The sequence below is a fragment of the Oncorhynchus masou genome, chromosome 7 (genome assembly GCF_036934945.1).
Source record: "Oncorhynchus masou masou isolate Uvic2021 chromosome 7, UVic_Omas_1.1, whole genome shotgun sequence".
NCBI lineage: Eukaryota > Metazoa > Chordata > Actinopteri > Salmoniformes > Salmonidae > Oncorhynchus > Oncorhynchus masou.
In genome coordinates, this window is record NC_088218.1 from 25073456 (window position 1) to 25086411 (window position 12956).

Genomic DNA, 12956 nt, shown 5'->3' on the forward strand with positions numbered 1-12956 from the left:
CCAATTATTGACTAAAGAGCTGATCTGATTGGTCAAGTTAGTGGGAAAAGTTCAGAATTGGACTCTGTGTAAACTTGGCCTAAGAAGGTATTTTACATGTACATTCAACTCAATCAGTCCAATATTTATTTTGAAAGTACTTTAATGATTGTGTTTACAAGTCAAATATATATTTTTTTACTTCTTGTACAAAAAAGCATTTTTCTCCTTCAAACAGCTTCTCATTGGTTGCTATGTGAAGAGGACAATTGTCTTACATAAGTTTGGAGAAATTCAAGTATGTTTACAACAATGTTACACATTACAATAGACTTGAAGGTAGGCCTATAATTCTATTAGGTTAATACATTGAGGTCTTCATTGAGGTAAGTATTGCAGTCAGTGTGCAACATCGTTATTAGTTTTGGATAATTCATCCAAATATGATCGTATTTATAATTTGCATGAGTTTGAAATAATTATATACCCAAATCTGCAGTCAATTCTGTTCCTGCCTTTTAAATTATATTGTGAAATGGCTGAAACCAACACTGTAAAAGTGTGAAAACATTTGAATAGTGTTATTTCCTGATAGTTGCTGGTTGAAAATACAATCTACACAGGCCCTTCTGATCAGCAGGTTTCCATGGCTGAGTTTTTGCTTTCGATGGTGACATCACCATGTGGTTAATAGACCATGACCAATAAGGGTTCCAAACCCCTCTTCCAATAATGGCTAGTTGTCAGTTTACCCTTCCCACTCAGACCACTCCCAGGCAGTCCAAGAAAAAATTATTGCTTGAAAAAGTTGTGCTAAAAAGCTTCTTGAAAAAAATTGTGTGTAATATATTACAGTAAGGTATTTTGTTAACTATAAATTATTTGATGATGATATAAAAACAGTTTCATTGGGCCTTCAAAGGTGCAACCAATACTGCACAAACATATGCAGAACTATTGTGTTTGTGGATTGTGAAAAGGCTTGTGCAATACATGCAAGTAAACATTTCTCAATGTACAGTATAGCATTGGGCTCCCAAAAGGAGTGTTTAATATGTATGTTACGTTTTCTTTTGATCTACACCATGTTACATTTGACATGGAATATGACTTGATGTTGTGGTAAAGTTTCTAAACACCAAGTCTGGTTGCTTCTGCTCTGCTAGCAGGTGGGCCTACATATAACACTTCATATTTGGATTCAAGCACATTTTGTATATTGTTTTGCCTCCCCCATTTAAATTAAGTGTACTATCCTGGTTAAGATTAATTTAAATATTACTGCTACCAAAGTATATTTGGAACTATTGAATTGAGTTTGAATGGCAGTTAGAATTCATAATTGTGAAGCACGTCACCCTCTCCTCAGTTGGCAAAAGATGAATCAGCCAGGAGACAAGCTAACTAGTCCGCTGGTCCGCTACTCCACCGACGAACCGATGCACGGCCTAGGCTTGGGTTACAACCATGTGACTGGCTGCACGGGGGAGGCGAGACTGTTTTTTAGGAGCGCGACACTAGGGCTTACTATTTCTGATACCGAAATAGCCCACTGTCAGGTGGAACCTTACACATTGCGCTCGATTTCCAATTTTACCAAAACACGGTGGAAAAGACGCACATGAAGTGAACGGAAAGTGCATTTCGGTGGGTTTTTTTTTGTCCTCTAAGATTTTTCAAAAATATGTTAAATCGTTTTTTTCTTCCCACTCTTAGGTACATGTAAACATCCGTGTGACTTGGTAAGCATCCTTGTTTTGACAGTAGTGCGTGACCATGTCAGATGGCTGTGTGCTTTCCTCCATCTCTGAGCTGTGAGAGTAGAGAAATTGTAGTAGTTTACATTGAAATAAAACCATTGGAATACTATTGATTGGGATGGCTGTTATGGAATTGCTCCAATCTTAAAGTACTGACCCATTATCTAAATGTAGCCAAATCCCATCCATTTTATTTTATGAGATTACATGCAGCCTTCTATGATAGCCCAATGTCAACCAATATATACTGATTTATTTTGAGGACTCACCATTTTCCTCTGGTTACTGAGACAGAAAGTGCATATGGGCCTGAGTGGGGGGCTGTTGATGTTGGTGCTGCTCTGCAGGATGCTGTGGTACCCGAGACAGGGCTGCCCGTCCAAACACTCGTCCCCCAGCAGCAGCACGTTGGCAAGGTGGGAGATGTAGCTGGACGCCAGGCGCAGCGTCTCGATCTTGGACAGTTTCCTATCGGCTGGTTCTGTGGGAATGAGGGTGCGCAGCGCGGTGAAGGCCGTGTTCACGCTGTGGGTCCGGTCCCGCTCCCGCGTTGGCTGCCTGCCTCTGTTTGCTAACGCCCTGCAGACGCCTGCTGCACCCCCTCTCCCTCTGCCTGGCCCCCTCCCGGCCCCCTCCCTGGGGGCTACAGCCGCTGCCCGTCGACTTGTTGTCGGAGCTCTCCTCGCTTCCGCTATCCAGTTCGTCCAAGTCGGAGGGGAAACCGTCCGGCGCGGCACCTTGTTCGCTCCCTGTGGACTTCATGGTGGGCCTGGCTGGGTGTCTAAGGCGGGGGTATGAGTTGGGATCTGGGACTGGCTCTGCTCCTGTGTCTGTTTCATGGCGACTGCTTTATAAATGCAGAGTGAAAATAGCACCTGGGACCAGCTGCCACCGTGTGATCCGGTGACTGGGGGTGTGGGGATCCTGCGCTAACTGGGCTCACGCCATCCCCTTGGCAGAGCATCATGCCATTTCTTGAATAACGGATCCTTTCTGGGCCCGGTCACCATGCATGTGGCCTCTGGAAACGGAAAGACAGGTGGAGGCTGGAGAGGAGAATCCACCGGTCGTGGTTCTTTGGGTGCTTGAGGTTTATATATATATATAACCCCCCACAGAGAGCCAGCACACTCCCACTTTGCTCCTAACCCCTGCCCCTTGACCCCTAACCCTTCCATGTTTGCAGGTCTGTGGAAGGTGGAAGCAATATGGTGGAAGCTTGACCATCACACTGCTTATACTTATCCAGCCCCTTCAGATCTGCAAGCATTGAGGGGGTCGGGGTGTGACAGTGTGACTGCAGATGCACGACATTAACCTTCTCCCACTCTCAGCCCATGTAAACACAGTCGTGCTGTGACTCTCTACTCCCTCCATCACGAATCTTCATTGTCTTATCTCCTGCTTCCTGGAAGTCTTTCATCTTCTCCCGCTGATTCAAATGCCGGTCTAACTACCTGAAGCCTCAACAACATACACACAATCGCACGAACGTCTATTGCACGCTGTGCAAAGGTCACAAATAGATGATAAAGCTAATCTTGACATAGTGAAAACATTCCTCCGGTTTACGCGAGGTCACTATGTCAGGCAAATGGCTGATGTTTAGAACACGTTGCATCGTTTCACATTAGTGTGTTCCTAGAAATCCTGTCACTATTATTTGGTGAAGTGCTACTTCGTTACAGCATGTCAACAATTCTCAGAACTCAAATTCAAACTCGGTTCAAACCCCAGAGAAGGAATCACTCCTTGGTCTTCGTCATGACACCAGCTTCAGTGCTCTCCGACCAGGACCGTGAGTGAGTAGTCCAGGTGTATCAGTCACCCTCCAGCTGTTCCTCCACCCCATGGCAGTCTCCCCAATAACTTGTGCCATCTTTAGCCTTGATATAAATATCTGTGAATGTACAAGTCACTTATATAGTGTTACTTCAGTCAAATTTCAGATCATCATACCAAGATTTTCATCATGATACCAACAATAGTTTTAGTGTTCCTGAGAGCAATGTAAGTTGTGTGAAAAGAGAATTATAACCACAGCAAGTGCATATCAATAGGTTGGAATGATTTCAAAGGGCCAACTGAGCTAATCAACGCAACCATATATTGTGGAAATTAAAATATTAAACATTAGGGGAGTTGATTTGTATGTCCGTTGTCAAGTTGTTGTTTTGGTATTTCAGGTCTACACTACGGGTTATATAGCAATAGACTGCATGTCATCACTAGATGGCAATATAGCACTGGTGAGGAATTACTATGAGCCATTATGACAGAAGTACTTTTGACAGCCTTTCTTTGTGTAGGTGGACACAGGCATACATCCACAGTAATGGAGCTGTGTCAGCCGTGTGTGGGCTGTGTGTGTGTGTGACAGCACATTGGAGACTTACTAGTGACAAGTGCGTGACATGTTTGATGTAGCAGCTCTGTCACTAACACTGCTGACAGAGGGAGAAGAGCGAGAGGAGAGGGAACGATCGGTGGGAGAGCGAGAGAGGAGGAGAAAGAGAAGGAGAGGAGAGGAGGGGGCTGAGAGAGGAGAGGAACAAGGTGCAGGTCTACATGCTTGTCTGTCTGTGCTAAAAGAGTGGTGTAGTTAGGTGTAGCTCAGCTTCTTCTTTCATTTAGTAGGGTAACATTAGCAGTTGCTTCTCCCCTTCGCTTCTCGACCATTATGCAACATTGGGAAACTTTGCACTTCCCAAATCACTTTGATTACCACCCATAGATGTGTACAGGCACATTTTATTGGTAACTAGGGAGGGTTTAGAAAGATCAGACAATGAGCCTGGGGACTAACGAAGGACAGGGTGAAATAGAGAGAGAGACATACAGAGAGAGAGATAATAAAATAAAATGCATTTGTATTTGTCACATGCATCATAAACAAGATGTGTAGACTAACAGTGAAATGCTAATTTACGTGTCATTTTCCAACAATGCAGAGTTAAACATATAAAAAAAATAGAAATAGTGGCACAAGGAATATATACACAGTGAATAACGAATAACAATAACGAGTAAAAATAACATGGCTATTTACAGGCAGTGCCAGTACAGAGTCGATGTGCAGGGGTAAGAGGTAATTGAGGTAGCTATGTATATATAGGTAGGGGTAAAGTGACAAGGCAACAGGATAGATAACAGACAGTAGCAGCAGCATATGTGTTGAGTGTGAAAGTGTGTGTGAGTGGGTGAGTGAGTGAGTGAGTGAGTGAGTGTGGCGTCAGTATGCATGTGTACGCATGTGTGGGCGTATGTAGTGTGTGTGTGTGTATGTGTGTGTTGGGGTTTTAGTGTAAATATGTGTGAGTGTGTGGGCAGAGTCCAGTATGTGTACATAGGGTCAATGCAGAAAGTCCAGGCACCGATTTGATTAGCTATTTAGCAGTCTTGTTTAGCAGTCTTATGGCTTGGGGGTAGAAGCTGTTCACGGTTCTGTTGGTTCCAAATTTGGTGCACTGGTATTGCTTGCCGTGCGGTTGCAGAGAGAACAGTCTATGGCTTTGGGTGGCTGGAGTCTTTGACCATTTTTTGGGCCTTCCTCTTACAGCACCTGGTATGGATGGCAGGGAGCTCAGCCCCAGTGTTGTACTGGGCCGTACTCACCACCCTCTGTAGCGCCTTGCAGCCTTGCAGTTGTCGTGGTGATGCAGCCAGTCAAGATGCTTTCCATGGTAAATGACGGTTGTAACTGAATTTGCCGGAAAGGAAGATACATTGTCATTGCCGTGACAAAATGAACAGCGTTTTTATTTAATGTGAGCATTTCCGTTTATTCCAAAATAAACACATTACCATAAACTAATATCTTTCAGCATCCTGTGAGGGATGAACAGCAGAGAACACAACAGTAATTTCCCTAACAAAGTTTGTTTCGCTTCTCAAAGTTTTGACCGTGAGAGACAATCACTGAGGGTGGATCTCAGGCCTTCCCGTGATATTTACCATCCAGGAGTTAGTGAGGGGTTGGCACAGAATTATTTCTGAACACTATTTCAAAAGCAGAGGCTGCTTGCTTGGGTTGAACTAGAATTAGCTGCCAGTATGCAGAGTACGGGGGATTAGAACAAAGCTACACAAACATCAACTGACTTGCAAAAAGACTAATCCTACTGAGCTCAAACAGGGCAACTAAGACTGATTTTAATGAGATTTGAAAACCGAAGACAAAAGGCTGCTAGAGCAGAATAGCCTGTCAAAATTGGCTCAGAGGTGATGCAGTTTGGTGATGGTTTTATCTGTTAATCCCCATTTCTTCCTCATCCTCCACCTCCAGTGACTCACACAGTGAATGTCTGTGGCCCCTGGGCTAGGTAGGCATCCCTCTAACCCCTATCCCCCTAACTCCTTCACTGCATAATTACCAGGGGGCTCATTTATAAACGGTTTGGTATGCACGTATTTGATCATAAATTGTTCATGGATATTACAAAAGGTGTACCACAGGGGTCAGTACTGGGACCTGTACTCTTTACTATTTACATAAATAATAATGGTATATCTGTTAAAACTTGTAATATTAATCTGTATGTAAACAACACTGTTATAAACAAAAAATGAAACGTCTTCAAAGGTCCTCCAAAGTAACAGTCAGTATCTGGTGTGGCCACCAGCTGCATTAAGTACTGCAGTGCATCTCCTCCTCATGGACAGATTTGCCCGTTCTTGCTGAGAGATGTTATCTCACTCTTCCAGCAAGGCAAGACAGAGTCCTGAAAAAGGGACGTTTCTTTTTTTGCTGAGTTTATACGTCATTGCCCCAACTGTTGACCAGGCTTTGATAGAGCTGCACAAAGCAAAATGGGAACATCACGCTCTCCCAGAAGCTTGGCTGGCGAGTAAAACCTGTGAATTCAGACAAGCAAAAGATATGATGGTACGCACTCAAAAAGATTTTGCATAAAGCTTTCTTAATTTCTTTAATTATTTTCACTGAATCAGGGATATTCTACACAGACATTATGGCTTTGCAGCCTTCTTCAGTGTGTAAGTACAAGAAGGCTGCAAAGTGCGGACCCATCACACCTTTTGTATGTTAGAGCTGCAATCTGACCTTGTTCCCTTAGAGCTGCAATCTGACCTTGTTACCTTACACACTGGTTCTCACAAGAATGTTTCAGATGGACTACATATTTATTAATTGGACGGTTCTCCCGTTGATCGGGTTCCCGCCTACAAATACCTGGACATTTGGATTGACCAAGTGTTATTGCTTATTTTTAAAAAAAACAGACTATTTTTTTATAAAATAGATCTTGCCTCTCCCTAAATAGCAGGAAGCAGGTTGTACAGTCAACCTTCTTGCCAGTTCTTGATTATGATGACACCATTTATCAGATTGCAGAAGCCACTCCTCTCAGACCTGTGGATCTCGTCTACCACAATGGTGACAGGTTTAATACTCACCACTGTATCCTGTATCAAAAGGTCGGCTAGTCCTCATTTAAAGTCCCGTAGATCAATTTATTATTCCCTATTTGTTCAAATCTCTACTACACAAGCTTCCAACTTACCTAACTTTGTTGTTAATGTATGTATATATTTTTTTTTAACATGAGATACATGACCCGGTCACATGGTTAGTTAACCCTTGAGATTCCTCGGGGCTCCACCGAATTAGGTTTTTAGCTTTAATTAGGTTTTTAGTTTTAATGCACCTCATTACTGGACACTGATGCCACTTGGGAAAATGTAAATATTGAACTATTTACTAAGAAATGTGGCTGTTTTCCTGATTGTTTGTTGTGCTGTGTTTAGTTTGTTTTCTGATCTCAATGGTAACTCTCTGTTTAAATAATAGAAACATTCCACAAACCACATTTCTTCTTCACATTTTAAGAAATGATTGCATGCAGAATGAGGATCGAGACCATAACAAATGGACTTTAATATCATACATTGCCTGGGTTTTATTTGTGAGTAATGCAAAAACCTATTTGATGATATTTACAACAGTATGAAATTATAAAACATAAAAACAACCAAATAAATAACAATTCCAAGTGAGTTTTTAGTTTGATCGTAAACTGCCAACTTGATGAGTTTGTTCCACAGTAAAAAGGACAGTGTTGTGCTTTGTTTTAATCTTTTTTTTAAAGCCAGACTTTAATAGATAAAATACAGTATTATTGGTTCTTTTATCAATGGTGACAGTGTTGTGCTTTGTTTTAATCTTTTTTTTTAAAGCCAGACTTTAATAGATAAAATACAGTATTATTGGTTCTAAGAAAAAAAAATATACAAATATTATACATACATTGGTCATGTACAGATCCTAATGTTTGGAATTGTGCCATATATTACAATGTTGTTTTTGAAGAAACAAAAGCTGTGGGCATTGAGCATCCTAAGTCAGTGTGGTGGTTCCATTAGGAGTTTCATTGTCTTGTTTCAGCCCAGCTTCTTCAGTACATAGCTCCCAGTTCTCCATTAGCCTCGTGGAATTGGGAGCTGAAAAACACCACACATAATTTGGCCACACTTATTCCACCGTGCATCCACACAGTCTTGAAGTGGACCAGCAAATGCAAAAAGCTGGAAAAGCCCCCCCACCAATAAGAGTTTTCTGACTGTCAGGTGTAAGCTTAGTGCTCAGCTTTCAAATGATATTCCCAATTCCTCTCTTGATTCCAGTCACAGTAAGTGCTGGGGGGGGGGATGTATCTACTTACCTTATGGGAACACAAGACCCCTGAATACCCTTTCCTGCAGGCACAGACATTAGGGCGGATACATCGGCTCCCATAAAGACACTTCTGTTCACAGAGTGCTGTAGAAAGGATAGAGAAAATCACAATGTGGGAATGATACATTTGAAATGAAAATCACAATGCAGAGAAGAGAGAACGAGAGAGAGAGAGAGAGAGAGAGAGAGAGGCAGCAGGTGAGGGACAAGTCCTAAATCAGCCTCGCATCCTAATAACGACACCGTCATAACGACAGAGCTGACACTAATCTCTCTCTGCTCATATTACCACCCTGAGGATTCTGGGTAAGTCCCAGAGAGGGGTCCAAAATGGAGCCGTGGCAACACAGTTACCATAATCATCCCATCAAACCTCTGAATCATTGCCATGCATAGCTAAATGCATACACTGTGACGGAGTCTGCCTTTGAATTTATGACAGAAATGATTTTATTATGCATTTGGATGCCCCTGTGTGGACTGAATTCTCTCTGCTTCTTGTTCTGAGTTTATAGATTTTACTGCGCTGTATATTTGGGAGAGTTACTTACGGCTATTAGTGGTTTGATAGAAATAAATAAATAGGGCCCAGGCAGAGTAAACAGAAATGATGACTCATCTTTACGGACGGCGACTTCACTTTAACGGGAGTTAAGTACTTCTCTCATGACTCCCGGGTCATTCTTCAAAGTCACGTATTGGCTGGTTAATGCTGGGATGCTGAACGAGCTTATGCAGGAACTATTAGTGACACTCTGATGAGATGTAGCTGTTAGTGTTTGTGTGTGTGTATCAAACACACAGCTGATTTTTTTACGTGGTTAACGTGGACCAGGTGATAAATGGTGTTAACGAGGAGAGCTTCTTAAGCATGGTGGTGGTGGGAGTGGGCTGACGAGGGACGTTTTAGAGACATATGAAACTGGCAATAAACGTCAATGAAAGAGAACTATTGCAAAATATACTGTGTCCATAAAATGTATATAGTATGTAAAAGCTAGAAGTAGAAGCCTAAGTGTTATTGTTTATTAGTCTACTCCAATTAGGGGAGGGGTGGTAGGGTTTGTGGGACATAATAAAGGAAAATATTTGTGAAAAAATATATACATGCATTCATATATATATTTTCCCCCAAAATATATGGGGATTGGAAATGATGCAGACAATTACATTTATAAAAGCCACAATCTATCTGCATTATTAAAGCTGATCTTCCCCCTTAGAAAATAAATACAATAATAAAATAAATGTCAATAAAGATTTTTATCAGCGGTAACTTTGGGGGAATAACCACGGTCTAAATCAGTTTCTCATTGGTAAGTGTGTGTGTGTGTCCGTGTGTGTGTGTGTGTGTGTGTCCGTGTGTGTGTGTCCGTGTGTGTGCGTGTGTACGTGCGTGTGTGTACGAGCAGGCTCGCGTATGTAGGCGTACTTACGGGCTTGGCATAGCATGCCCTGCCAGCCTGGAGGACAGTGGCAAGTGTTATGGCCAACACACTCTCCTCCATTCAGACACTTCTGTAGACAAGTGGCTGGGGCGAGACAAACACAACACCAATCAACTCACAAACCACTGCTTATGACTGAGTTATGTATGGCTTATGAATGAGTTATGTATGGCCTATGAATGAGTTATGTATGGCCTATGAATGAGTTATGTATGGCCTATGAATGAGTTATGTATGGCTTATGAATGAGTTATGTATGGCTTATGAATGAGTTATGTATGGCTTATGAATGAGTTATGTATGGCTTATGAATGAGTTATGTATGGCTTATGAATGAGTTATGTATGACTTATGAATGAGTTATGTATGACTTATGAATGGCTTATGAATGAGTTATGTATGGCTTATGAATGAGTTATGTATGACTTAGGAATGAGTTATGTATGGCTTATGAATGAGTTATGTATGGCTTATGAATGAGTTATGTATGGCTTATGAATGAGTTATGTATGGCTCATGAATGAGTTATGTATGGCTCATGAATGTTCTAAATGTATTGCGTAGGTACCATTTAAATAAACAGTGTTACCAGAACATCTTTTGGCATGTTGTAATTGTGTTCATATTGTGTTATAAATAGGCTAATAGGCTTGTATAAATCGGCTTCTGTTTACAATCTGTTTACATTCTATGCTACCTGCTGCCATTAAATGCTTGTTTGTGAGGGCATGACACAAGCCTGCCATCGGTGAACCACTACACATCCCAAGCACCATGATGAATTGTTTCCATATGCACATGCCTCCACAGCTAGCAATGGAAGCATCTGTTTACAGGTGGCGGTGCAACTGTGGAACTCCTACGCGAGCCCACTTACGTTTATCGCACCGCTTTCCTCTCCATCCAGATGGACAGTCACACACATCTGGACCCACGCACCGCCCGCCGTTCATACACATGGGCTCACACACACCTGTATCGGGGATGGAGGGAGAGACTCAAACTTACCAACTCAGCTCATACATATTCACCAGAATAATTATCCACAGTATCTCGCATATGGCAGAGAGATTTTCAACTGACCCATGCATTTACTGTACCTGATAGGCGCAATCAATGCCATGGAGAGGACAGACAGTTCGGCAATGAGCACATTGCTGAAGCTGTCATGGCACTAATGACCCATTCGTAGCAAGTTGGCAATGTATAGCTGAATTAAAACCTTGACGTCAAACCCCCTGCATGCAGCACTATTCTTAGTCAATAGCACTCCATAGTGTCAATCTGACTATTCCCAGTCTCCACATGAGGCTCTGAAATGTTGGTTCCTGCTCCCTCGGGCGGAGCCTCTTACTGGTTGCATCCGTCAAATGCTTCCCTCATCCATATGGCTCAATTTACCCGCCAATATGCTGTACATTAACAAGGCTCTTGAGGGCACTTTGTCAGGCTGACACACATATGGTGGTGGGTAATAGATGATGATGATGATAATGAGGAGGAGGAGGAGGAGGGGAGAAGGGGTAGAGGAGGAAGAGAGGAGGCGGAGGAAGAGGAGGCGGATGAGGAGCAGGTGGAAGGGGCGGGCCATGGAGGAGGAGGTGGCGTGGCTTTACTCACTTTTTTCACAGCGCCATCCGGTGTATCCCTCGGCGCAGGAGCAGACGCTGTTTCTCATGCAGACGCCCCCATTCTTACAGGCAGGGCTGCAGACAGCTGGGAAACAGCAAGAGATTGAGAGAGAGGGGAGAGATTGAGAGAGATGGAGAGAGAGAGAGAGAGAGAGAGAGAGAGAGAGAGAGAGAGAGAGAAAGAGATGCACCATTTCAAAAAGGCGGAGACATCACTCCATTGATCGATACAGTGGTCCGTCCAAACCTGAGGCTTCACGATATATGAGGGACAAAAACAGTCCCCAGTAAACAGTTACTTAGAGAAATCCCTTGATAATTGGACACAGTGGAACTCTGCCAGAGCCCTTGATGGGCTCCTTCAATTCAAACCTAAACCCCTGTCAATCTATTGGACTAGTTTTCCTTTCATTCAACAAGTAAATACACAAGTTAAAACTCCCACAGCGGGCCCATGACTCTGTGTGTTGTCAGGATAGTATGTGGACAAGGACATGGGCGAACTGAATTGTGTGTGTGTGTGTGTGTGCGCGGCTCAGCTGGTAAGAGTGTGATGCTAGCAATGCAAAGGTTGTGGATTCAATTCCCGCAGGGACCACACACTAAGACTGTATGCAGCCACTTTACTGTAAAGCACTTTGGATAAAAGTGTCTCCTAAGTGCAACAATTAAATGAATAATGTGTTTTACCGTTTTGACACTGGGCGCCGTAGAAGCCTCGGGGACAGACACACGTGTCCTGACGAAGACAAGTCCCTCCGTTCCGACACATAGGGAAGCACACAGCTAGACAGACAGACACGTCAACCAATCAATCAATCAAGCAACACATCAACTGACCAATCAATAAAGCCCTTCGTACGTCTGCAGCTGTCACACAGCGCGTTAAAGCAAACAGACCTCAAACCCCCCCCCAAAAGAGCAAGCGGAAGGACAGGAAGGACAGAAAACACCAGGAAGAGTAGCTGCTGCACGAGCAACAGCTACTGGGGATCAACTTTAAAACACCCTGTTCAGGACCAGAGCTGTACCTGTCTCACAGGAGGGTCCGGTCCAGCCAGGCAGACAGGAACACTCATCAGGAGACACACACTCTCCTCCGTTGTGACAGTGGCGGTTACACACCACTACGGAACAGATAGATGGGAGAGGGTGAGCAACACAGAGATACGATATAAACTGAGTTATTGACATAGCGTTGTTCTGTAAAGTTCTCTACCTACAGTATGTAGTATACCCCAATTGATGTTAAGTTAAAAAGAATACAAGATTTAAAAAATTAAAAACATTCAAACCAATGAGGGTTCGGGAACTTTAAAGCTAATTATCTCAGAATCATATTTTGGCAGATAAAACCATAGAATTCCAAAGACACAATATTACTAAAGTGGCTTATGTCATAAACCTTTCCATCTCTAGCAATACAGTTCTATTTAATTCTGCG

General features: G+C 42.8%; 2 protein-coding genes across 2 annotated transcripts in view; both read right to left on the minus strand.

Moving 5' to 3' along the window:
- Nucleotides 1–1758: 1758 nt before the first annotated feature.
- si:ch211-246m6.4 (basic helix-loop-helix transcription factor scleraxis) lies at nucleotides 1759–2703 on the minus strand. The gene is given in 4 exon segments (XM_064970171.1): nucleotides 1759–1791; nucleotides 2009–2288; nucleotides 2290–2520; nucleotides 2615–2703. Coding segments are annotated over 4 exon segments (633 nt in total).
- Nucleotides 2704–7638: 4935 nt separating this feature from the next.
- The window catches only part of si:ch211-246m6.5 (von Willebrand factor D and EGF domain-containing protein), a 67527-nt gene continuing 62209 nt past the window's right edge, over nucleotides 7639–12956 (minus strand). The window contains exons 28-34 of the mRNA XM_064970173.1: nucleotides 12544–12639; nucleotides 12203–12298; nucleotides 11502–11597; nucleotides 10759–10854; nucleotides 9870–9965; nucleotides 8420–8517; nucleotides 7639–8198 (exon numbers count right to left, since the gene is read on the minus strand). Coding sequence (XP_064826245.1) covers nucleotides 8178–8198; nucleotides 8420–8517; nucleotides 9870–9965; nucleotides 10759–10854; nucleotides 11502–11597; nucleotides 12203–12298; nucleotides 12544–12639 — 599 coding nt within the window. The 3' untranslated portion in view covers nucleotides 7639–8177. The remainder of the gene's footprint in view (nucleotides 8199–8419; nucleotides 8518–9869; nucleotides 9966–10758; nucleotides 10855–11501; nucleotides 11598–12202; nucleotides 12299–12543; nucleotides 12640–12956) is intronic.